The sequence below is a fragment of the Pholcus phalangioides genome, unplaced genomic scaffold (genome assembly GCF_987345545.1).
Source record: "Pholcus phalangioides strain wild (caught in Gottingen) unplaced genomic scaffold, Ppha-v1.0 ptg000029l_1, whole genome shotgun sequence".
Taxonomy (NCBI): domain Eukaryota; kingdom Metazoa; phylum Arthropoda; class Arachnida; order Araneae; family Pholcidae; genus Pholcus; species Pholcus phalangioides.
The window spans coordinates 9,915,661-9,942,011 of NW_028301619.1; the positions used below are offsets into that span (position 1 = coordinate 9,915,661).

General features: G+C 37.2%; 1 protein-coding gene across 1 annotated transcript in view; it reads right to left on the reverse strand.

The window, feature by feature from the left end:
- The window catches only part of LOC149067666 (supervillin-like), a 238,023-nt gene that overhangs the window by 40,266 nt on the left and 171,406 nt on the right, over positions 1–26,351 (reverse strand). The window contains exons 18-19 of the mRNA XM_089252480.1: positions 10,997–11,130; positions 1,696–1,851 (exon numbers count right to left, since the gene is read on the reverse strand). Of these exons, the coding sequence (XP_089108606.1) occupies positions 1,696–1,851; positions 10,997–11,130 (290 nt within the window). The remainder of the gene's footprint in view (positions 1–1,695; positions 1,852–10,996; positions 11,131–26,351) is intronic.

Sequence of the window (26,351 nt, forward strand, 5' to 3'; positions counted from 1 at the left end):
ATATGTGATGTCATCAACTCTGAATATTGCTCTTTAGGCATTATCACAATTTGCCCCCCCTTTATCTGCTCTAGATATTACGATATTATTATCATTTTGCAGTTGTTTGAAGCATCAAACAACTGCATATATGTATTATATGTATTAATTCACTAAATTTCACCAGCAGGAAAAAAGATAATGTTATAAAATATTGTGAACAATATTTATTTAAAAAATTAAAAAAAAATTGAGTGAGCTTAAATAAACCTTTCAAAATATGCACTTATACTGAAAATTCTTTGATTTTATGGATTTATACGCATTAATGCTAAAAAAAGACCAAAATATGCAAATGTATTTGCATATAATCCGGGCTCTAAATATTACATAGTGGTATCACTATACAGTGGAACTTTGGTTAATGAACAGTTCAGTTAATCAGCAAATATTTTGAACAAATTTTGACTCTGTTAATGTGTGATGATTTGCATTATGAGCAAAAATTGAACTTTATTTATTTTCACATTATCACAACTGAGCTGATGGTTTCTCGCTTGCGTCCACACACATACTGTGAAATTGTGAGTAATATTCTCTCCTACAGTCTCCGGTCAGCATGCATCACTCGAGAAATTAACACACGTGCGAGCGTGACTGTTTACGATACAAAAGTAGATTGCAACCACATGTGCACTTGAAGATTTTTTTTTGAAATTTTGCTTGGAAAAAACTGTGGACTGCAGCGTTATTGATTGAACATGACTTTGGGGGGGGGGGGAGTAGCTCATGAATGGGTGCCAACTTTTGTCGAAGAGACGAAGAGATTGTGTCCTTGGTAAAGACTATGGGATTGGAGGTCCATGCAGAGATGACATTCAAAAACTAGTGGTAGAACATAGCCTGGAGTTGACCGTAGATGGATCTTTGCATGCAACAGCAAGAGTTTATAGAGGATATCTCACCTGAAAAAGAGAGAAGTGAGGAGAAATTCTTCACTTTTCAAATGGGATTAAGAAGTTGTGTAGAATGTGGGAATCTGTGCAAAAGTTTGTAGAAAAGAGAGCAATAAATATCCAGTGGCAATGTAATTTCCCATTTCTGAGAAATCGTAAAAAGGAGGCAAAAGCAAATGTCATTGGATAGGTTCTTTTTAAAAGACACACAAATAGAATAAGTCTGCGAACAACAGAGTCTGTAAATCGTCCTAAACGATATTCCTTCTCTATTGACTAATTTAGAGTAAGAGTTAGTTTGTATACATTATCGTACTGTATGTTCATTTATGTTATTATATTAGTTAAATTATTATATTATATATATTTAATTGAAATATTTGTAAGATTATTTTTTAAATTATTGACTGAATGCCGTTTTTCTTAGTCATTTTTAAGTGAATTAATAATTGTGGAACGAATCATCTGAGTTTCCATTATTTCCTATGAGGGAAGTTTGATTCGATATAAGAGCGATTTGGATAACGAGCACATTCGCAGAACGAATTAAGCTCGTTAATCGAAGTTCCACTGTACTATACAGTGAATACTGTAATTAATTTACACAGTGATTTTCATTTTACTCTGTCATTTTCTAGAAAAGAACCTGCAAAATGATCACATGATTAAGAAATTTTTCTAATTTGTGTTCTGACAATTACCAGCAAATGAAAATATCAAAGGCAATCCAAGAAAGAATTAAAGTGCAGAAGAAATTTACCTGGTTGAGAGGCATTTTTCAAATCAGTTTGGAGAAAAGGGAATGGGCAGCAATGAGATTTTGTAAAAAATGGGCATATAATTTCTTTGGCACACTGACACTCTGCAGAACTTGATATAAGAAATAATCGAGGAGTGAATTGAAAGTTGTTTTCACCTGTAAAGTAAGATATTCTTTTGTACAACTTATTAACAATTTTTGAAAGATAGCAGAAATAAGTATTTTCAATCAACTTCTTTTGATGTCTCTAATTTGTGAGAAAGCATTTGAACATTAAATGGTATAAAAATATATAAATAAATAAATGAAATCAAAATAAAATATAGAATTGTATACACAAGAAGGTAAATTAAAACAATAAGCAATATGGTTCATACTCTTTCAAGGTAAATTCAAGGATTTTCATATTTGCAAATTGGTGACCAGTTAGTTATGTAGGGGAAACCAAAGCAATGCTGCGATAAATACGAATACAAATACAACGCCACAACAGGCAAAATGCCCAACGAGGTGGCTGATAAAAAGATGCCCATAAAAATATGGATGTCATATATTTCAAAAATACAGCAACCTAATTAAAAATGCAATTAACAAAAATTGTAAACAAAATGTTATAACTTATTTAATATTCATGTGATTAACACAAATTATAAATAATATATACACATGATAAAATATTATACAACGCCCATAAAGAATACTTATGGTTGTCTTATTCTAAGTATGGATAGCTTCTCGATTTACCCCAACATGTTTATCGTATTTCTTTTTGAACGTGTCAATTGTGTTACAATTTACTACTTCCGGGGGTAAGCTATTCCATTTATTAACAACCCTATTAGAGAAAAATTCCCTGCGACACCATAACCTTGCATTGTCCCTCACCAATCGATACTGGTGTCCCTTGTAAAAGCAGTCGATTGGCGGTGTACTAAAAGTTCATTATCCATCCTATCCATTCCATTGAAAATTTTGAACACTTCGATCATATCTTCTCGACACCTACGTTCAACCAATGTAAACATATTCAAAAAATGAAGTCTCTCTTCATAACTCAAGCCCTGTGTGCCTAAATGGGCACGCGTAGCTCTTCTCTGCACTCCTTCAACCAAGTCTATGTCCCTCTGTAGGTATGGTCTCCAAAACCTTACAGCATACTCCAGTCCAGGACGAACTAAGCCTCGAAAAAGCGGAAGAATGACTTTAGAACGCGAAGAGACCTTTTTGAAAATTAGACCAAGCATTCTATTCGCTTTTTTGACCACCGCTGAACAATGTTCAGAAAACCTAAGCCGCTCATCAATGAGAATTCCCAAATCGGTGACCCTAGTTGCATCCGGGATAGTGACACCATTCAACTCGTAAGAGAAACGTGGGTTGTTCGTACCAAAATGAGCGACCATGCACTTATCAACGCTAAACGTCATGCTCCATTCATTTGCCCATGCTGCAATCCTGTTTAAGTTGGTCTGGAGCAACTCCCTATCGCTTTCATTCCCGATTACCCCCATTAGCTTCACATCATCTGTGAATTTGCTAGTAATCCCATCGATACCCTGATCGAGTTTATCGATAAAAAGTGAAAAAAGTATGGGGCCAAGGACACTTCCCTGAGGAACTCCACTTGCGACGTCTGTCCAACCAGAGAATTCCCCGTTCACCATAACTCGTTGCGACCTATCTCTTAACCACGATTCTATCCAATTCAGCAAGTTGCCCCCAATTCCAATCTCATGTAAACGCTTCAAGAGTTTACAATGTTGAATCTGATCGAATGCCTTCTGGATATCAAGGTAAACAACATCGACAATTTTGCTCTTACCCAAAGCCCTAGTCACATGATCATAGAAGCAGAGGAGGTTAGTTACACATGAGTTCCCCCTCCTGAACCCATGCTGATTATCCGACAATACATTATTCTCGTCTATCCCTAGTAGTTACTACTAGGCCCCTAGTAGGAGAGGTCTCAGTTAAACTACTGATGTGTACAAAGATTTTTTATTTAGGGTATTGATATTAATCTGCCCCAGGATCAACTGGGTGTGGGTCTGCTTTATACTGTGCTGAGCAAATTTATAATTTGTATAACTCAACTATGCAAGGGAGAACCAACTCAAAATTTGTTCCTTTTGGAAGCTAACATAGAGATCTGTTGATTTGATGCCCTAGAAGCAAAACAGGATTCAGTGTTAGTTGTAAAACATTAGTTAAAGAATTGCAAAACTTTACAATGTTGGCATGCACATGCCAGAAAACCAATTTAAAACCCATAAAATTTTGCTTTAAACAGAAGAACAACTGTCACTTTGAATCAGGGTTGGATTTTTGCCTGGACAGTGGCAAAAAGTGGAAAAATCCAGGCAAAAATGGCAAAATTGGCAAAAATGTCAAAAATTATTCTTTTTACTTTAAGACATACCAAGCTTAGTTTTTCAATTATGAAATAATCTTTTGAATATAAAAACTTAAAAAACATGTGAACCATGATTACATGGTATAAAAATGAATATTTAGCAACCAAAAATATGAAAACAAAAATTTACTATTTCATTGAGGTCATCATTCTTGAGAAAGCAAATAGATGATTGTGATAATTATTTCTTTTTTAACATTGCATAGCAAAATAGGAGTTTTGAAGAGATTTCTAATGGAAGTTTATTCCTGATATCAGAATGAATGAATGAAAAGTTTGAGAATGTCCTTTCTATAGCGGCAGAACTAGCAGGACAAATTTGTAAATGTGCTATTAGTTTGCAAAAATCATTCGAAATGTCACAAACAGATGAAATACTTTCCCACTATTTGTTAGCAGCAACCGATTCAATCACACCAGCAGAAAAGTATGTTTCAGGAAATAGTGATTCCCTTAGATCAAATTTTATTGCTAGGGGTATGTAAATGGGATCTACACTCTGTAACCACTTTCAAGCATTTTCTTTTTGTTCGTAATTTAACAACTCTCCTCTGTATTTTGGATGTAATAAATATGCAACTAAATGGTATGGTAGAACTGCTTGAGTGAAACGCTTTTGGACTTGGATTATATGAGACTTCAAAACAGATTTTCTTAGTAGAGAGCACCACAGATGACAGGAATCAGGCCAATGTCGAATGACTGCTCTGTATGCTATTTAAAGCATCTGAAACTGGTTTCAATTGCAACAGCAAATCTTTAACATTGCAGTAGAGATTATAATCTCTTACAATATTTACAATGTTCGAGTCAATTTCTCTTGAGTGATCATTAACAATCTGAGTATAGGAGCTGTGATTCTTAATGAAAGTTTCTAAACAAATTATTTGACTGTTCCAGCGAGTACTGCTGGGTAAATGTGGTTTAACGTAACCTACACATTCTTTGAGCCAAGCACCTGGAGAATGATGGTTCCTGAAGTACTTTTGTACTTCGATCACATGTTTTGTAACTGTCTGTTGATGGTGTTATGTCTTGACCAAGAAGATTCAGCCAATGAGCAGAGCATCCATATATTATAAGTTCATCAGTATCTTTCAGTTCAAGCCGCATTTTTTCCATGTTCTTTGCATTGTCTGTTACAACCCTTTTTATCTGACATTGAAACTTGCTTTGCAGGTGTTTTATTATGTTTCTGCATTTTTCAGTTAAATATTCAGCTGTTTTCTTCGTTGCTCCAGAATCTTCTGCATGCACAAGATATGAGTTTTCCTTGATCTGGATACAAGCTGCAGTAATTGGATTATTATGTATATTGCGCCAACCATCTAAGTTGCACTTTTGTTGGATACTGCCTTCTTCATTTCCTTTTCCATCTCACAATGAATGTTGGTGAGGAGGTCATTTGAAAGAGCTTTTCAAGATGGTGGGCTATATCCTGGGTGCAACAGTTTTAGCATATTTTTAAAAAGATCATTTTCCACGACCGAAAAGGAAATATTACACCCAAAAAAGAACTTCGCAACTGCTTCATCAATTTTATCCTTTTCACTTTTGCTCGTCTTTTGAACAAATACATCTAAAGGTTGATGAATACTTTTAAATTTCTTGATAGATGGATTTTTTTCATCTTCGAAATGATGATTTTCAGTGTTTAGAGCGGGAAGAGAAATTTCACTATCTACACATACAGAAGTTGAAGGTTCATAATTGCATCTGGCAATATGTGCTTTCATTCATGCAGCTTTATTACTTTGCACATGATCACATTTTTTGCACTTAGCTAAAACTTTGCCATCACTTTTCAATTCTAGGAAATAATGCCATACATTATCTCTTTTTCTTCCACTTCTGATCATTTTTAATCAAAAATTTTAAGTGATTAAAAATTACAATTTACTTATCAATTTAAAGATTTAGCAAAAAGGGATAAATACATAAACTACTGAGGTGTAAATGGTGATTTTAGTCTAGGATAGTGACCAGTACTGGAATAAGAATGTAGCACCAACTTGCCAAAACCAATGAAAGGAGCAGTATTTTCCTCCAGTCCCACCCCATTCTACTGTGATGCACTTCAAAAACCTATATAGTTGTTTTTCCACTCCTATGTTCATTGTATCCTAGCATTATTGTTCATACTAGTGGGTTGTGGTGAGAAAGAGAAAATATGTACTGATGAAGGACTTACGCAAGCTGCTTGACTGGCAGTAATGCTTATCTCTCCCTCTATTGCTCCTCCTACCCCTTTGTTTGCTTAATGAAATGTTAACAGATTCCAGGAAAAAAGGATTTTAGTTTAAAATTCTGTACTTTCATAGAGCAAGTCAAGATTACCTGAACTTGTTCCATTAACCACTTTACTGATCAAAGGTGTGTTATCGTTGTCCATTCCCAAAAAATACATAAAAGCTTTCATACCTGGTAATCAGAGGACACAGTTGGGAAAAAGGAAAAAATAGATTTACACGCTAGTAATACTTTTTTTCCATTCTAGTGAACAAAAAAAAAAAATAAGGGCTTGGCCTAATTTATCCAGAATACAAAACAGATATAAGGAAGGAAGGAGGAGACATTTGTTTTTGTTACAGAAAAACATCAATTTCACAAATCTATTTCCCCCCCCCCCTATTTTTGAAAAGTAAACAAAGATTTCTAACCAGTTTTAGGGATTTTTACTTGATCTTAAAAAATATATAGATCTAAAACATTTTTTTATAGATTTGTTATCAAAAATTCATAAGTAAAAGATTTTATGGTTATCTATTTATAGAATTCAAAACAGATAAATCCAATTTTTTAATTCTGTGCTGGCAAAAATGTGGCAAAAACTATTTTTGCCGGGACGGTTTTTATCGCGGTTTTTACCATGGTTTTTTCCACTGCGGCAAAAAACTTGCCAACCCTGCTTTGAATTCAGACAAATTTTACCATAATAGCACTTTGCAGTCCTGAGATATACTAATCTGAGATTTGCACAACACAGTAGAAAATGCTGCTCCTTCAGCCCTGCTTATCATATCTAATGAATTCACAGTGACTAACATTGGGAAAATTTCATATAGAAATCATATTGCCTATGCAAATTTTTTTGTTAAAAAGCCAAGTGGAAGTAAATCTAACATGTTCTATGGTAGGACTGTAGCTAGAAATTTCATTATGGGGAGGGGAACCACTTTCATTTCGGGGGGGGGGGGAGGATCAAAGTGATAGAACAACAAGATTTGGCCATCTTTTTGCCCTTTTTCAGTCATTTTCTCACATTTTGGGGGGGACTAAACCCCCAAAATCCCCCCTGCTACGGCCTTGTTCTATGGGGAAAAGAAACTTATCAGCTTCTGATAAACATTTTAATGACCAGAGTGTGTACGAGAATATACTGGGACTGAAAGAAATTTGCCACAACAAAATAGGGTGATCATTTCGGCAGCAAGAATATGTGACTGCATTAAAATTGACTGATTAACTTTTCATTACTGAACAAATCCTTCTTTCATTCACTACAATCAATTAAATAATAAGAACTAATGAGATGTAATTCATGCAAAACTTAGTCTTATGTCTTTGTGGTTGAGAGATAGGTCACAATGGGTTATAGTGAAAGAGGAATTTTCTGATTGGACAGATGTGAAGAGTGGAGTCCCCCAAAGAAGTGTCCTTGGGGGCCTATATTTTTTCAGTTTTTATCATAAACTTGAATAGGTGATCGATAGGATTGTTAGCAAATCATTATAAGCTTATGGGGGTAGTTGGGAATCCAAGTGATAGGGAGATGCTCCAAAGAAACTCCAATAGGATTGCAGCATGGGCTAATGAATGGAGCATGACCATAAGTGTTGATAAGTGCATGGTCACTCATTTCTGTTCAAACAACCCATGTTTCACTTATGAGTTCAACGATATTACTATCCCGGATGCAACTAGGGTCACCAATTTGGGAATTCTCATTGACAAGTGGCTTAGGTTTTTTGAACATTGTTCAGCAGTGGCCAAAAAAGCAAATAGAATACTCGGTTTCATTCTTAAAAAGGTCTCTTCGTGTCAGGGTTGTTTGGTTTAAACCACGTTGATTTAAACCTTGGTTTTAACCAAGTGGTTTTTTAAAATATCCAGTTTGATTTTTTATAAAAATCAAATAAAAGTGGCCTAAATATAATTTTTTTTTCTTGAAAAATATCATGTTGGTTCATTATTAGCCAAAATTTTTCATTCCCACCACATTTTATATTCTTGGGGGATATTCTGATGGTATATCTTTAAATGACATAAGATTGTATACATGATTTTTTCCAAAAAGTCTCATAAAAGTGGCCTGAATGTATATATTTTTTTCATATAAAGTATCTTAGTTATTTAAAGTGATATACAGAAGCCAGAATTTCTCATTCTTACCACATTTCCTAACTGTTGGCTATATTCTGATGCTCCATATCTTTAGCAAAATCATTAATAAGGATTGCATTACACATCTCCATGCAGTGGTGCCTTATCTTGCAGGGGTTTTTCCCCCTTCACAAAGAAGCAGCAACAGTAGTGAAACTGTCATTCTAGGGGCACAGGTGGTCCTATAATCCAATAAAGACACCAGCTGTCCCTAAAGGACAAAGACCTGAGTACTAGTAGCTACATTACCTCACAGACATTTTCATTTTCTTTCCCATAAGTAGCACATCTCATACTGTACTTTCACCATTAAGCCCAGTTAATCAAGGTTCTACTGTATAGTAGTAACAGATTTATGAAAAATAATCAGCTGTATACAGGGCAATTATAATTTAAAGTTTTGATTCCAAAACTATACAATAAGAATTACTGGTCAGAATGACTTGAAAATTTGCATGGATACTTTTGAAGCAATGAAAATTTCTTTGGCAAAAGAAAAAAAAAATGCAAAATGTGCAAGTAGATGATGCTGTACTTGACCAGAAGGATAATACCATTTTATGTAACCATATCATTTCGGCACTTCAACAACATCAGTGTGTGGATAGTACACCTTTTATATCAAGATGCACATTGCAATACCAGCAAAGTAGCTGCTGAAGAACCATTTTGACAATAACAGGATGACATGTCACCTGGCCTTCAGTTCCCACACAATGCCTTGAAACGACGAACATGGTGTCACGAACATAAGAATTTGACACAACAATGATGGGAGAATGTCATCGTCGTCGTTCACATTATTCCAGACTAACGGACATGTTTACGTTTGGCGAACGCCAGCACAAGCTTACGATGTTGACTGTCTTCTTTCTACTGTTAAGCATGGAGGGGGATTAGTGATGCTGTGGGGCATCGTGTCTCACCGTGGTATCGGCCCACTTGCTGTCCTGGATGGGTGGGTTAAAGCATAGGTTTATGTCAGTATTCTGGCCAACCATGTTCATCCAATGGTGCATTATTAGTTCCCTGATTCTTGACCTGTGTTCCAAGATGATAATTCACCCATTCACACTGCTGGAATTGTGGGAGACTGGCTTGATGAACCAATGATGAGCTGCAAAACCTCGTGTGGCCCGCTCAGTCCCCTGATCTTAATATAATTAAACCTTTGTGGGGTATTTTAGAGGCCAAACTGCGCAGTAGGTTTCCACCTCCAAAGACAAGTTCAGAATTAATGACATTTTTGCAGGAGGAGTGACTACATATCACTGTGACTGTTGTGCATGACTTGTATTCGTCCATCCCACGACGGATACAAGCTGTAATTAATGCAAAAAAAGGGCCAACAACCTATTAATAAAGATTTTGTCTCATTTCACAGGTGTTCATATTATTTTGCCCAACCCCTGTACATTCACTCTTTGCATAAATAAAGTGACCTACAGCATGATAATTCTCAAACTTCACTTCTCCATCATTTAACCTACAATAAGCACTCATCTCATCTAACAGTCCTCACTTCTGACTGAATTTCAATTAATATTTTTTCCACAATATCACAGCTTCATACTTTTCAATAATACAAATAATAAATACAAATACAACGACACAACAGGCAAAATGCCCAACGAGGTGGCTGAGAAAAAGATGCCCATAACAAATACGAATGTCATTAACAAATATGGATGTCACCCCATATAATGTAATGAGCATACTTATAAGGTGTAAAAAGTACACCTATACATTTTTCGTGTTTTATAACAATTGATTTTTTTTCCAAATAAAGATAGAATACAGTGCACATTAAATGTAATCACTTTATTTAAAGAAGTTTTAGCAAAACCAAATATTATGGGTCAGATTCATGGGTGGGGGGCAACCCCAGCATCAAAGGTGGAGTCGACTGATCTAATGTATATATGTATATATGAATTGACATCATCATCGTGCCCCCAGACTTCCAAGTCTATCTCTGCCTATGGTCAGATTTTGCTAAATTTATCACACTTTCACTGCTCTGTAGCTCGATAACTATAGCTCATAGGAAAAATCATAAGCTCAAAAGTTATAGCAAATTTTACCTTTTACAATATTACTTCTTTTGCTCTCAGATTTGCACAGAAACTGAGATATTGAATATAAAAAAAAAAAGACTGAAAATGTTGATTTTTTTTTTAAAATATAACTCAGCTTGCACAAGGCTTTCATTTCTGCGAACATGGATTTTTACTGGTGGCTTTGGTCCCTACAACAGATCCAAAAATTAGAAATACTTCTAGATTGAAGTACGACTAAAGTCGTATCATACAATTGGTGATAGTTGGATATTTTGAGGTAGAAATCACACTCATGACAATCCTTGGTTTAAGAAGGCCATCTGTACACAGACAATTTGTAGCAGATGGCAAGTCCGCTTCTTGGTAATTGTTTTCTTCGTTTCTCATATTTTTTCAGTTGTATAAAAAACCACAATAAATATTTTTGTTTGATAAAAAAACATACTTTTTAACAAAGAACAGTATAACAAGCGATCACAACATTCCATTCCTCCCCAAAATTCTTGAGGTTCAGATCCTTCTTCAATTTCTAAATATGATAAACTTGCACCATCATGAAAACCAATTTCAAAAGGTCTCCTACAATAATTAAAAAAATATTTCATTGAGGAACCACATATATACATACAGCAATGAAAAAATTCAAGTCCTCATGAAAAATTAAAATAAATCTCTAAAATTTCCAAAATTTTTTTTAATTGAAATTTGAAATTGAAATTTTATTATTAAACACAAACACATCACAGTTAACATAGATACAAAACATATATCACATTCTAAAGATTACACCCAAGGGATCACATGATCCATCCAGGGTTCCATAATTTATATACACTTGGCAACAGGCCTTTTTTTTATATTTGACATAATTCAAGTTATAATCATGAAATATAAACGCATTTGTTTCAATTGTCTACTCAACAGATCTGGTTAATATAATTAATTAGTAGTTGTTTGGATTGGATTTAGATTTTATTGGCCCAAGGACCAATTAGGCCAAGTTGTGCCAAAACAAATGACCATATAAAAATAAGATAAAACTTGTTCTTGTCATGTCAAAACATAAAAGTATGCATGAAACGTAAAACAATGACATAGATTCTGAAACCTATAATTTGTCATATAAACCAATGGCTTTGATGAATTTAAAAATACAAGATGCACCCCAATGGTCATATAAAATGTCACAAAGTGAAAGATGATTCTGACCAAAAGTGGTCATAAAATGATAACGTGAACAAGTAAAAGAATGAGCAATGGACATTGACAATGTGGGCACTCAGGTTGACTCTCTCGTAATAATAAATATGATTGCATGAGCCGACTGTGTCCTATGCGCAACCGGGCGAGCAAGACTTCCTACTTCCGGTCAGTCCTGCAGCTCGAACGCCAAAGGCCGGGTGTGGGCTTGATGGCATGTAGTTTATTATTTGATACAGCTTTATATAGGTGAATAAGCGACTTACAGTCTGCTCCCCATGTTGTATATAAGATGACCTTCAAGAGGTTCATCGTCTTCATGTAATGAGCTCTTAACTGTGCAATATGAGGTTTGAAAGTGAGTTTCTTGTTAAATGTGATGCCCAGGAATTTAGCATTTTGTAATATTGGTATTTGACTATTGTTTAGAAACAATAGTGGGTCATCGTGAAGGTCTCAACGTCCACAAAAGTGCACAGCAACAGACTTGTCAGCAGAGAAAGAGAAGCCATTTTGTCATGAGCCCACTTGCTGATCTCGTTGAGAGCAGTTTGTAACTGTCTCTCGGCTGACCTCATATTTGCTGATTGGCAATGTATTAAAAGATCATCCACGTAGAGTGCGCCAGTTGCCAGTGACAGACAACGGGAGTTGGTTCAACACCTCGTAGAGTCTCAAAATAAAAAGTGTAACACTTAAAGTGACACCTTGTTCCTGAATTTGGGGAGCTGATAATGTGCTTCTGCTCTGTACCTGGAAGATGCGGGGAGCTAGAAAGTTCCTAATGAAAATGGGCAAGTTGCCCCACAAGCCCCAATTATGGAGGTCAGAAAGGATTCTGTGCCTCCAAGTATGGTCGTAGGCCTTTTCTGTATCAAAAAATATGGCTATCATATGCACCCTCTTTACAAAATCTTGTCTGATAGGAAACCCAGGCGTAACAGATTGTATGTTGTGGACCAGAACTGTCTAAAGCCTCTTTGATGTCTAGATAGAATATTGTTAACCTCAAGGTAGTACATAAGGTGATAGTTGACCATCTGTTCTATGAGTTTACACAGGCAGCTGGTCAATGCGATAGGTCTATAGCTGTTTGGTTGCTGAGGATTGTTGCCAGGATTCGAAAATGCAAGAACTATGGCTGCCCTCCAAACGTCAGGAAATGAATGACACCCAGATCCAATTGAACAATATGAGTAAATATGAAATTGATTCGGGTGAGAGATGTCGAATCATGGAATAATGAATAGCATCAGGTCCTACAGCTGAGTCTGGACTTCGCTGTAAGGCCATCGTCAGTTCATGAAAAGTGAACAATGAATTGTACCCCTCCAGTGTAAAAGGCCAGAAGGTGTACGATGTGCGCTGAGCTGATGATTTAATGGGAGGAAACGATGGAAATAATTCACATCACTGGAGACAGTGGCAAAATGGGTGGCAACGGTGTCCACAATATCCCTCACATCGCTGATGATAGTGCCATTGGTATTTAAAATGGTGATGGGATGAGACTGATAATAACCATTGGTTTTTCGGATCCAGTCCCAAATGGTTTTGGATGAAGTGGATAAATTTATTCCTGTCGTAAACTTTTGCCAGAACTCTCATTGAGCCTAACGCCTGGTTCTTCTCGCTATCGCCTTTGCTTTTAGAAATTCAAACTTATTGTCATGGGTAGGATACCGCCAGAACCTACTCCATGCTTTCTTTTGTGCTTTAATTGTAAGATTACATTTGTGGTTCCACCAAGGTTTAGGAAATTTAGGAAGTTTCGAGGAGACTTTGGGTATTGTTTCATTAGCTGCCGAAATCATGCGACTGGTCACGAGGTTGACACAATGGTCAACGTCAGGTTGCGAAACCATATCCTCCGTGATTTCTGCCTTGACCGTGAAGTCGGCCCATCAGGCGGCCACAAGCTTTCACTGAGGAGGTTCCTCAGGTATGCTATGGCGTTAGTCAAGGCACTTAAGCACTAGAGGAAAATGATTGCTCCCATGGAGGTCCAGATCAACCGACCAGGACCAGTTGGGCAAGAGTGAAAGTGAACATAAGGATAAATCTATTGCAATGAAACTATTATTTGAGGCATGGAAATGAGGGAAACGGTCATCATTCATGATGGCAAGGTCCATGTTGTCTAACAGTTGTTCGACCATTTCCCCACGAGGGGTGTTGCTGTTAGAACCCAAAATCATATTATGTGCATTGAAGTCTATAAGAAGAAAAAATGGTGGAGTAATTTTGATTAAAAATAATTGATGAATAATATCTTTTAGATCTCTCTGTAAGATGTTGTCATTTGGTGGCAAATAAATAGAAAAGATGGTAATTCTTAAGCCTGTAGAGATTTTCACAGCGATGGCTTGCAGGTTCGTGCGCAGCATTAAAACGCACGATGACACATGATGTGGAACCAGCAGAGCAACACTGCGGCAAGCTCTATTCCCATCATCATAATCGATACGATACAGGGAGTTTCGCCTGATGTTCCATGTCTCCGAGGGCTTCGTGAAAGTTTCCTGGAGTTCCACGCAAACCAGATGATAGTGATTGATCAAATCCTTGAGATCTTCGTAATTAGATCTAAGGCCACAAATGTTCCATTGAATTATTTTGACCATAAATTTAAATGTAATTTAAATGTAACTTGTAGACGGTTCAAGTTCTTTGAATTTATTCTGGTCTAGTGTTCGGCAAGTACCACCGGATTCTGACAGATTATCGAAATCCATGTCACTGATTGATTTGTCATCAAGCAGAATAGTCGTTTAAATTTTTTACTACATTTTTCTGATTTTATTTCATGATTTGAATTGTTATATTCTTTATGCGCAATGTACAAAAATTGTTTTTGAGTTACGGTTTTATAACTTCATATTGGATTCCAGTTTGTCTGACTTCTGTTTTATTTTGAACCAGGCAGGATTTTTCTGAATAAATAATAACATCTTGTAAATGTCTTCGCCGTCGTTGGGAACGGACGTGCTATTATCGCGCTCCGCTCACCGACACGCCAGTGCGCCATTTTGTGTCTTTCTTTGTGTTTTTCTTCGTTCTCGTGAGTTTTACTTAGCGTGTTGTTTATTGTTGGGTCATATTCTGCGGTGATTTTCTTTTTTTTTAGCGCACGTTGGATTGTGAGATAAGTGGTTTTTTTTTATTTATATTGCTCTCATTTTTTTTTAAATTTTCGTTGTGTATTTTCGATCGACTTATATTTATTTTTCTCGTTCGCATTTCATTTTCGTTGTTTTTTCGCCAGGTTCGCTCGCTTCTTTGATATAAGTTCGTAGGTTTTGGACGTTAGTGTTAGCAAACAGTGTATACTTTTTCCCGGGTACTCTCAATAACGTTGTTTTCCTTCCATTTGGGCCTATTGTTGTAGTGTTAGTGTTTTGAGATAGTTAGCTAATTCTAATAAGTATAAATTGTACTTCGTAGCTTAATACTTTTTTTAGAGGGTGTTGTATTCTTTATATACATATTTATTTTATTCTTCGTGATTTAGTGCTGAGCATTCTACTTTACGTAATTTTTTCGTATAATCTCTTACGTATATTTTGCATAGTAATGTATTTTACATTATTTTAATTTCCAGTTAACGTTTCTCATTTTCGTATTGTTAAGTATTATTATTATTATCTAGCTTTAGCAATAGTGTTAGTATGCCTCGACCTCGACTAGTGTTGTGTAGAGCTTGCGACGGGAGGTTTCCCTGGTCTAGGGGTATAGTAGCTGATAGTTTCAATTGTAAAGGGTGCTTGGATAGAAAAAGGCTGGAACACGAGGTCGAAGCTTTACGGGAAAAAGTTAGGGTGCTAGAGGGTCCGGTTATAACGGACCCTCTGGTCGTCGAGCCACCTGTTGATGAAGAAGCAATCTCCACGAACAACGACATTTTAGAGGGCGAATGGGTGGTCGTGGATGAGGTAGAGGGGGATAGTGATAGGGGTTTAATCATCGGCGATTCTATGGTTAGGGAACTTGGGAACCGAGTGTGTAGGGATTTTCGGGGTTTCGAGCGCTGTTGTCTTCCTGGGGGGAAGATTGGCAACGTTCGAGACGTTTTTCATCGCCGAAAGTTGCCCTTGCGGGTGATTCTGTGGGTGGGAACAAATCAGGTAGGAGCGAATATTAGTGAGTCTCTGTCAGAATACCGGGATTTACTATTATCCGCTAGGGAGGGGGGTTCAGATGTGGCAGTGATTCCAGTGCTGCCAAGGGGTAGTAGGGGATATAGGAGTAGGATCCACCAATTCAATATAGGCCTGAAGGACATTTGCTCCTCACTTGGGGTCACGTTCTTGGAGCTTCCCGCATTTACCGATAGGTGGCTTCGTTCGGATGGGATCCATCTAAATAAGAGAGGGGTCTGGGAGGTTTACGATAGTCTTAGGTCAGGTTTTTTACTCCCAGACCACGTAGTCGGGAATGCGGGTTAGTTAATGATAATCACAACAGTACTGACGGGGAATTACCCACCTCTGACTTGGATGGCTTCTCGATTGACAACAAACCACCGGGCAAATTAAAATGTGTGTTAATAAATGCCAGGAGCTTGGGTAACAAGAAAGATTTTTTAGAAACTATGATAGTTGTGGAGGACTTGGATCTTATAGTCATTACAGAATCTTGGGCAAACGATGGGGATGAATCTTTCTTACACATCTCCGGATACGATACTTTTTTGAGAAATAGATCTGATAGGAAAGGGGGTGGAGTGTTGATATACGTGAAATCATGTTTGAAGGCTAGAGAGTGTAACGTGCAGAGAAGTGATATTGAAACCATATGGGTTGAACTTGAGAACAAAAGACGTCATAAGCTTATTGTTGGGGTTTGTTACAATCCACCGAATAGGGATCAAAACTATATCGCCAAAATGCATGATGAAATTTCCTACATGTGTAAGCGAAAGAGGGTTCTCATACTAGGGGATTTCAATTACCCGGGTATTGATTGGGAGAACCTTTCATCTGGAAATCAGTATGAAAGAGACTTTCTTAAGTTGGTGCTCGAAAATTTTTTGTATCAGCTTGTATCAGAAGCCACTAGGGGTAATGCTATTTTGGATTTAGTTCTTACTAGTTCTGAGGATCTAGTTGAACATGTTTCGGTGGGGGAAGAGTTTTCTTCCAGTGATCATCGTATCGTCAGATTTCTCTGTAACTTTTCCTCGGGTAAGGTTGATAACAAAAGACTGGTTCCTTGTTTTCGGAGAACTAACTTTGATGTTTTGCGAAGAAGGTTAGCGGAAGTTTTCAAAGACCGGTTGGAATCAGTAGGGGTGGTAAGTCAATGGGAAGAATTTAGTACGAAGCTGTCCTCTGTTTTGCACGACGTCATACCCTTTGTTCGAAAAAAGCGTGTTTGTACATCACACCCTCTATGGTTCACGGATAGCGTGCAGAACCTTTATCTTGAAAAGAAAAGAGCATTCAGAGAGTATAAAAGTGGACGAGGTGACCTATCATTGTTTACTGATAAAAGAAGACTGTTGAAGAAAGCGATAAGGGATAGTAAAAAGCAAGTTGAATCTAGGTTGGCAGATAACATTGGCTCTGACCCAAAATCATTTTTTCGATACGTCAATAATGGATGTAAGGGGACAGTTGGCCCCCTCTCGATAGGAGGCTCAAAAGTAGAGAGCAATGTAGGCATGTGTAGTGCTTTCAATGACTTTTTCGCGTCGGTTTTTAATGGAGATAATGATATTCGATATACGGGTGTTGCATGGGGTAATAAAACGCTCAACGATATTCAAGTGGAAGACGTGGAGGTCCTAAATCTTCTAAGAAATGTATGTGCAAGCAAAGCACCAGGACCAGATGATATCTATCCCAGGGTCCTCAGGGAATGTGCTAATGAATTGTTGGGTCCAGTCGCACAGATATACAGGAGTAGTGTTGCTGAGGGTATCGTCCCAAGAGATTGGAAACTTCTAACGTGGTCCCGATATTTAAGAAGGGTAGTAGAGAAGCGGTGTCAAATTATCGTCCAGTGAGTTTGACGAGCTCCCTCTCGAAAATTTTGGAAATTATCATCAAAAGGCAGTTTGTGAAGTGGATAGACGAGAATAATGTATTGTCGGATAATCAGCATGGGTTCAGGACGGGGAAGTCATGTGTAACTAACCTCCTTTGCTTCTATGATTACGTGACTAAGGCTTTGGGTAAGAGCAAAAATGTCGACGTTGTTTACCTTGATTTCCAGAAGGCATTCGATCGGGTCCAACATGGCAAACTCTTGAAGCGTTTACACGAGATTGGAATAGGGGGCAACTTGCTGAATTGGATAGAATCGTGGTTAAGAGATAGGTCGCAACGAGTTATGGTGAACGGGGAATTCTCTGGTTGGACAGACGTCACAAGTGGAGTTCCTCAGGGAAGTGTCCTTGGCCCCATACTTTTTTCACTTTTTATCGATAAACTCTATCAGGGTATCGATGGAATTACTAGCAAATTCGCAGATGATGTGAAGCTAATGGGGGTAATCGGGAATGAAAGCGATAGGGAGTTGCTCCAGACCAACTTAAACAAGATTGCAGCATGGGCAAATGAATGGAGCATGACGTTTAGCGTAGATAAGTGCATGGTCGCTCATTTTGGTTCGAACAACCCACGGTTCTCTTATGAGTTGAATGGTGTCACTATCCCGGATGCAACTAGAGTCACCGATTTGGGAATTCTCATTGACGAGCGACTTAAGTTTTCTGAACATTGTTCAGCGGTTGTCAAAAAATCGAATAGAATGCTTGGTCTAATTTTCAAAAAGGTCTCTTCGCGTTCTCCTAAAGTTATTCTTCCGCTTTTTCGAGGCTTAGTTCGTCCTGGACTGGAGTATGCTGTAAGGTTTTGGAGACCATACCTACAGAGGGACATAGACTTGGTTGAAGGGGTGCAGAGAAGAGCTACGCGTGTCCTTATTGGCACACAGGGCTTGAGTTATGAAGAAAGACTTCATTTTTTGAATATGTTTACATTGGATGAACGCAGGTGTCGAGGAGATATGATCGAAGTGTTCAAAATTTTCAATGGGATGGATAGGATGGACCATGAACTTTTAGTACACCGCCAATCGACTGCTTTTACAAGGGGACACCAGTATCGATTGGTGAGGGACAATGCAAGGTTATGGTGTCGCAGGGAATTTTTCTCCAATAGGGTTGTTAATAAATGGAATAGCTTACCCCCGGAGGTAGTAAATTGTAACACAATTGACACGTTTAAAAAGAAATACGATAAACATGTTGGGGTAAATCGAGAAGCTATCCATTCTTAGAATAAGACAACCATAAGTATTCTTTATGGGCATTGTATAATATCTTATCATGTGTATATATTGTTTGTAATTTGTGTTAATTGCATTTTTAATTGGGTTGCTGTATTTTTGAAACATATGACAACCATATTTTTATGGGCATCTTTTTATCAGCCACCTCGTTGGGCATTTTGCCTGTTGTGGCGTTGTATTTGTATTTGTATTTGTATTTGTATTTGTATAAATGTAAAGTTTTTGAATATTGAATCTACTTTCATGTCCATAAATTAAGGATAATTCAGAATCACCCGGAAATCGAAATCTAAAGTAAAAATTTAACCTGTAGAATTATCACACACATCTGCAAGAATAATATGCAAATTTTAGGAAGCCACCAGATGATGCCGATAGTACGTCACAATGACGAGAGTGTGAGAGGGGGTAAGGAATGGTGGCAAAGAAGTAAAACTGTTCACAAGAGTTCTGTAAGGCGCTCAGTGCCATAAGCGAATAGTTATGACACAGAGGACGCATGTGGATGATTTTTTACGTGGTAGAATTATCGGCCGCCTGGAATGTGGGCGTACTCAGATGGAAGTATCCGAGGAACTTGGAATTGCTCAAAGTGTCATCTCTAGGCTTTGGCAACGATTCCAAGATAACGGAAATGTCAGTAGACGTTACAGTACAGGTCACCCCCAAGTTACAACGCCGAATGAAGACCGGTATTCGGCAGTAACTGCCAAGAGAAGCAGACGGAGCACAGCATCCGACAGGTCTCGTCAGCTATCTGCAGCCACGGGTACTACAGTTTCAAGGAAAACCGTGTACAGACGTTTGGGAGATATTGGTCTATATGCTCGCAGGCCTGTCAGATGTGTTCCGCTCACGGCAACTCACTGTTGGCAGCGATTAGCCTGGAGTAGAGAACATGCAATGTGGACATCGTCACAGTGGGCGTGTGTGATGTTTTTCGATGAGTCCAGACTTAGCTTGCAGTCTGATTCACGTCAGACTCTCATATGGAGAACGCCAGGTACCCGTTACCACAAAGACATCATTGAACGACACCGTTAGGGTGGTGCAGCATTGCTCATTTGGGATGGAATTATACTGGGTTCCAGAACAGATCTGCATGTTCAAACCGGAACCATGAACGCCCAAATTTATCGGGACATCATTCTGGAACAACATGTACATTTGTTTAGGGGTGCCATGGGCGCAGAATTTGTGTTTATGGATGACAACGCCCGTCCTCACAGAGCAAACATCGTAAACGAATGCCTTGAATCTGAGGATATAACCCGTATGGAATGGCCAGCATTCTCACCTGACTTGAATTCGATAGAGCATGTGTGGGACACGCTTGGCCGACGAGTTGCAGTCCGTCAACCACCTCCTACATGTGTACCGGAACTTCAGAGAGCATTGCTTGCTGAGTGGAGTGATCTTCCCCAAGATCAGATCGATAATTTGATACTCAGCATGCCTAGGCGTTGTATGGACTGTATTTCATCGCATGGGAGACATACAATGTATTAACCATCATACCAACCATGTAATAGTAAGTTTTTGTAAAGGACATATTTTTTACAATTGCTCCAGGGAGCAAAAATCGTAGTTTTTATGAATGGTATCATACATACACCATCGTTTTTGTTCTTTATCTTTTGTTTAATAAATGGGCTTTATGAATAAGTAACGTTTGTTTTGTTTCTGAACCTTTATTTGCCGGAGCTGGCATTATCCTTAATTTATGGACATGAGTGTATAATCATAATTACAATTCTGGATCATGGAGATTTTTTGGGATATATATAATATATTTTTTGAAAAAGCATTTTTGACCATGCCAATATTAGAGTCATAGTCCCCACCCCAAACTGTAATAGCGTAGTAGAGCCCTAAGTAGTAGTAACTGTAGTAGAACTGTAACTGTACTGTAGTAGTAGAAACTGTATAGCGCTAAGTAGAACCTAAGCAAAATATATTGTTTGAAGAAAAATTGGGGAAATTATATTTTTCAATTAGTATATCCTAATATTGATGAATTTCAGTTTATTACTTATTGCCATTGCTTGATATTTCCATTTAAGGTTTATATTAATTGTAATACCCAAATAGTTAAATTTTTTTGGTTTCTGATATCTGTTCACAGTTACAACGTTCTCTCAGGCAATCTTTTATATGATATTTGATTTCGATAGGCTCTATATTTTTATTAGTGTATAATAGAAAGTAAATAAATGCAGTTTTTTTTAAGATTCAGGGTTAGCTTGTTACATTTCAACCAATTTGAAATCATCAAGATATCACATTCAGTTTTATTTTTGAGATTTGATTGGTATTGGTCTGATATAACTATTGCTGTATCATCGGCATAACTTATGTTGTTCCCATTTAATTGCAAATATTCAATATTGTTTACATAGATTAGAAATAAAATGGGGCCAAGTACAGATCCTTGAGGGGCCCACAAATAATTTCCTTAAATGAATCGGCGTGATTATCAATTTTAATTGCTTGTTTTCTATGAGTGAGATACCTTTTAAACCAATTACAAGCAATTCCCCTATAATTCCGGATATTTTTTCCAAGAGTATATTATGATTGACACTGTCAAGTGCTTTGCGTAAATCCAGAAAAATTGCAATACATTTTTATTGTTATTAATATTTTTATATACATACTCTGAAAGTTTCAAAATTGTCATTTCTGTATTTCTATTTTCAAGGAAGCAAAATTGATTTTCAGTGAAGTATGCTTTACAGTTGAGGAAGTTCATTATTTTACATTTAACTGCTTGTTCTATTATTTTAGACATGATTGGTAGAATTCTATACGATTCTATACTGTTCTATATTGTTGATTCTATATTGTTTTTAAATACCTTTTCTCTCTATCTATCTTCTGATTTCTTCTATGGTCTTTTCACAACTCGCTGTCTCCTCCATTCATCTTCTGTCACTTTGGGGCCGTTCAAGTATTACGTAAGCAAATTTTTAGCCATTTTTGACCCCCCCCCTTGTCAGCAAAATGTCATCATCAGCTCTGCCCCTCTGAATCCTAACTCATATTTTCATAAAGGGTGGTTGCTGACGTAAGCCTTATCCAGACCCCCCTCCCCCCTTGTCATCAAAAGTCAGCAAATCGGAACCCCCCCCCCCTATCGATGATGACGTAATACTTGAACGGCCCCTTTCAGTTAATTTTCACTACGACTTCATTTCCAATTTCCAAATGCTCCGGATTAACCACTGATGCTGAGCAGCGTTTCTTAACTGTGATTTCACCGGATGCTTCTCCGAGACATTGCTAGGGGTCCCATGAGAAAAAGCAATAAATAATAGTGCAAATGGTTACAGTAAATGTTGTAAAAAAAACGTGGATTTTTCGGGTGGTTAACATATCCATATGTTTTGGAGTATATCAGCCAGAAATCCAACTTCAATGGTCCCATGTATGGATATTATCTCAAGATTTTCCTAGAGAGAACGTGGAAATATCCAAAGCAAAATATAACAAAAATTGTGACGTATCCCCCCCCCCCTACTACTTCAAAACAATCTTGGGAAGATGAATTTCAAGGAACGAAAGAAAAAGAACATTTTTGTGCAGAAAACACTATTCTAGGAATTTTCACTGCAGAACACTGCAAAACCTTCTGCATCTTAGATAGAAATTATTTTAAGGTTTTCCTAGAACATGGATATTTTTTTCAAGGGTTTTCTTTAAACATAAATTGCTCCAAGGGCTTTTGTAGAATAGTCATTATTTCTAGGCCTGGGAGGGGGGGGGGAGAAACATTGGTCCAGCGAAGAGGTTTTCAGAATTTTAAGAGAAAGTAATAACAAGCTTAATATAAATGAAATGCATTTTATCTCTCGTTCGAGTGTAACCATTAATACTTACGGGATTGTTTTTTGCGGAATTTTGTTGTATCACTGATGAGAATGTTTTACAGCTTTCGGTCGAGTAAAACCTCTGGGAAGCTCTAATGGAACATTGACGAATTATATAAAATAAGGGTTTTCTAAAATATTGATATTGTTTTTGGGAGTTCTTCAATAGTTCAATAGTTTCTTAAACATCGAACCAAAAAAAATCTCCAAGAAATTCACTTTGGTGAAGGCACTATCAGCATAGCCGTGAATTGCTGGGGAGAGAGAGGGATAACATGGAAATACATTTCTATACTTAATCATTTTCAGAAACACCTCTTCCCCTTTTTTTTATTTTCAAATGTCCACTTCAGTTCTCGCGATTTTCGTTTACCCGAGGCTTAGTTACGTCAAGGTTTTAACTGGGAGATGCACATACAGAACACTACAACACCCTCTTTAAATGAAGTATTTATCATGTGAGATAAAAATTTTAGATAGTACCGATAATTTTAACATTTTGGCATTTATGCCATTGCATCCAGTAGCTTGGGCTGTTGAATAGTCTTTACTTGTTAACTAGGAGAAGACCCTTTAATTGCTTCATTATGAGGATGAGGAATCGACTAGGAGTAGAGGCTTAAAGTACAATCCGCACCTTCTCGTGGTGCACCCTGTAAGTAGCCATGTTTAATACGTTGTGAACGGACGTGGATGGACTTCCTCCAACCCGCACTGGCCAGCAGGGAGGATTACAGCCAAAAACCCTCTAAAAAGAAATATGAATTCTGTCAATAAACTAAAGCCTCACTCCCCAGCAGTCTGAGTGTCCCTGGTTGCAACAGCAACCAACAAGACATGAAGACAGAGGGTGCTAAGAATCTCTGGGTAGGACCAGGCTGCCATAAGATGATGACCTTGGCCACGTATAACGGACAATCTCTTTCTTCAGAAAATCATTTACAAGAGTGGGAGGAACTGGAAAGAATAAATTGGGACATCTTAGGCATCTGTGAAATAAGAAGTAAAGGAGAGGAGAAAATCGAACTTGTGCCAGTGGACATGTATTTTACTACAGAGGAACAGATAATGGAAGAACCAGTGGAGTAGGATTTCTCATTCATAAAAAGTGGAAAAATCACAACGTTGAGCTAAATAGAACATCTGATAGAGTTGCAAAGCTGGTTATGCAAATATCAAAAAGATACTGCATACAGATTATACAAGTCTATGCACCAACAACAAGCTATTCTGAGGAAGAAGTAGAAGACTTTTATATGAAGAACTAGATGAGCTGCATAGTAAAGGAAATCATGATATCAAAATAGTAATGTGTGACTTCAATGCCAGAATTGGAGAGAGAAGAAATGGTGAAAACTCAATTGGAAGTCATGGTTATGGTGTACGAAACGACAGAGGAAACAGACTTGTCAAATTTGCAGAGAGCAAACAGTTATACATCATGAATTCATTTTTAAGAAGAAACCCCAAAGAAAGTGGACCTGGAGAAACCCAACTGGAACAACTAGTGAGATCGACTACATCCTATCTAATACGAAGCATATGATCCAAGACTGCAGTGTTCTCAACAAATTCAATACAAGAAGTGATCATCGACTGGTTAGATGTAGAATGAGGCTTAACACTAGAACGGAAAGAGCGAAACTTATCAAAAATAGAAAAACTGTCATTAAAATATGGTAAAGCTTCAAGAACATCGATATAAATTCCAGTTAGAGCTGGAGAACTGATTTGATTTGCTATATAACACCACTGGAGATGAACAAGATGTCAGCACAATGAACAAAACTTTAACCACTACCCTAAAAGAAGTAGCAAAAGAAGTCGCTGGAGAAAAAGAAATCAAACCAGTGAAGAAAATAACAGAAGAAACAAAGAAACTTATGAAAGAAGGGAGAGAATTTCAGATTAAGAAGAATGACCCTAAATCAAAAGTGGAATATGCAGAACTTTGCAAGACAGTATGAAAGTGGATTACAGAAGATGTCACAAAGTTTAATTGCGATATTGTACAGAAAGCATTGGAAGATAATAAGAGCTTAAAATCAGCAAAACGAAAACTGTGTTGGGAGAAAAGAAATTTTCGCACTAAAGAGGAAAGATGGAACCATCACAAAAGATGGAAATGAAATCATTAGTACTGTTGAGGAATTTTATAATACTCTATACAAACATGAAGAACAGAATCAGAACAGAGAAAAGGGAGTAGGAAGATAAGAAAATGGAGCTGAATTTGCACAAGTAGCACCTGTACTGAAAGAGGAAGTCAAGCTTACAAGGCTATAAGATGTATGAAAAACGGAAATGGCCAAGTGAAGATGGGATTTCAATAGACATTATTAAAGAAGCAGGAGAAGCATTTGCCAGTATGCTAGCCGCCTTGTTCACAAAGTATCTCACAAAATCGGATGTGCCTGAAGATTGGAATAACGCAATGACGGTTCTTCTTTACAAAAAGGGTGAAAAAGATGATATCAAGAACTATCGACCAATCAGTCTCCTATCAGTAATTTATAAAATCTTCACCAAAGTGCTGACATATAGGCTTGAATCCGAATTGGACGAAGCTCAACCAAAAGAACAGGTAGGATTTCGAAGTGGATTCAGTACAATGGATCACATCAAAACAATCAGGGAACTTTTAAATCTTTTGTACAGACCCTTCTTTGATGCCAATCATTTTTATCAATTCATCTGTAATCCATTCATTTTTTCTTTCCCATTTTTTTTAATCAATAGATTTATCTAGAAGCACCAATATTTAAATACTATATGTAAGAATATTTCATATAAAACATTATATAACGTCTTTTTCATCAAAAATACTTTCATCGATATAGTAGTTTTTTACACTAATTTCAAATTTTGCATAATCTATTTTAAAATTCTGTTCTGAATTTATTTTTTCACTCTCCTGCTTTCCATCATCACTACCATTTAGAATTAGTGGCCAGTGATCTGTTATATGAAGTTTAGCTGTTGCAGTTCAATATTTCCATTTTAATTTGCTATTTCTAATAGAGTGGGCAAAAAGTCTGAAGAAACTTTAAAAATTCATAAAAACTGGAAAAATAACCGAAATAAAAAAAGGTTTGCAGGGTTAGCATCGCTAGGTCACAGGAATTTTTAAAAAAAAAGGGGGAAAAATAATTCAAAAGTGTGGTAGGTGGCGCTGACATACACAAGTCAAAGAAAAGATATGCAAATAGCAAACAGCAGTATGTGTTTCATATGGCCACCACCCCAGGGGATAACACCATGGCCCCCCATGCTAGTGCCAGGCCCTCAGGCCAAGATTTTTCACAGGCCCCCGCACCTTCCCCCCAAGCTAAGATTATGGTTTATTTTTGCAGTAAAAAAAAATGAAACCTCTTTCAGGAAAGGAAAAAATGCTGAAAGAATGTTCCCCCATGGGCGGAGATATGGGAAGGAGGC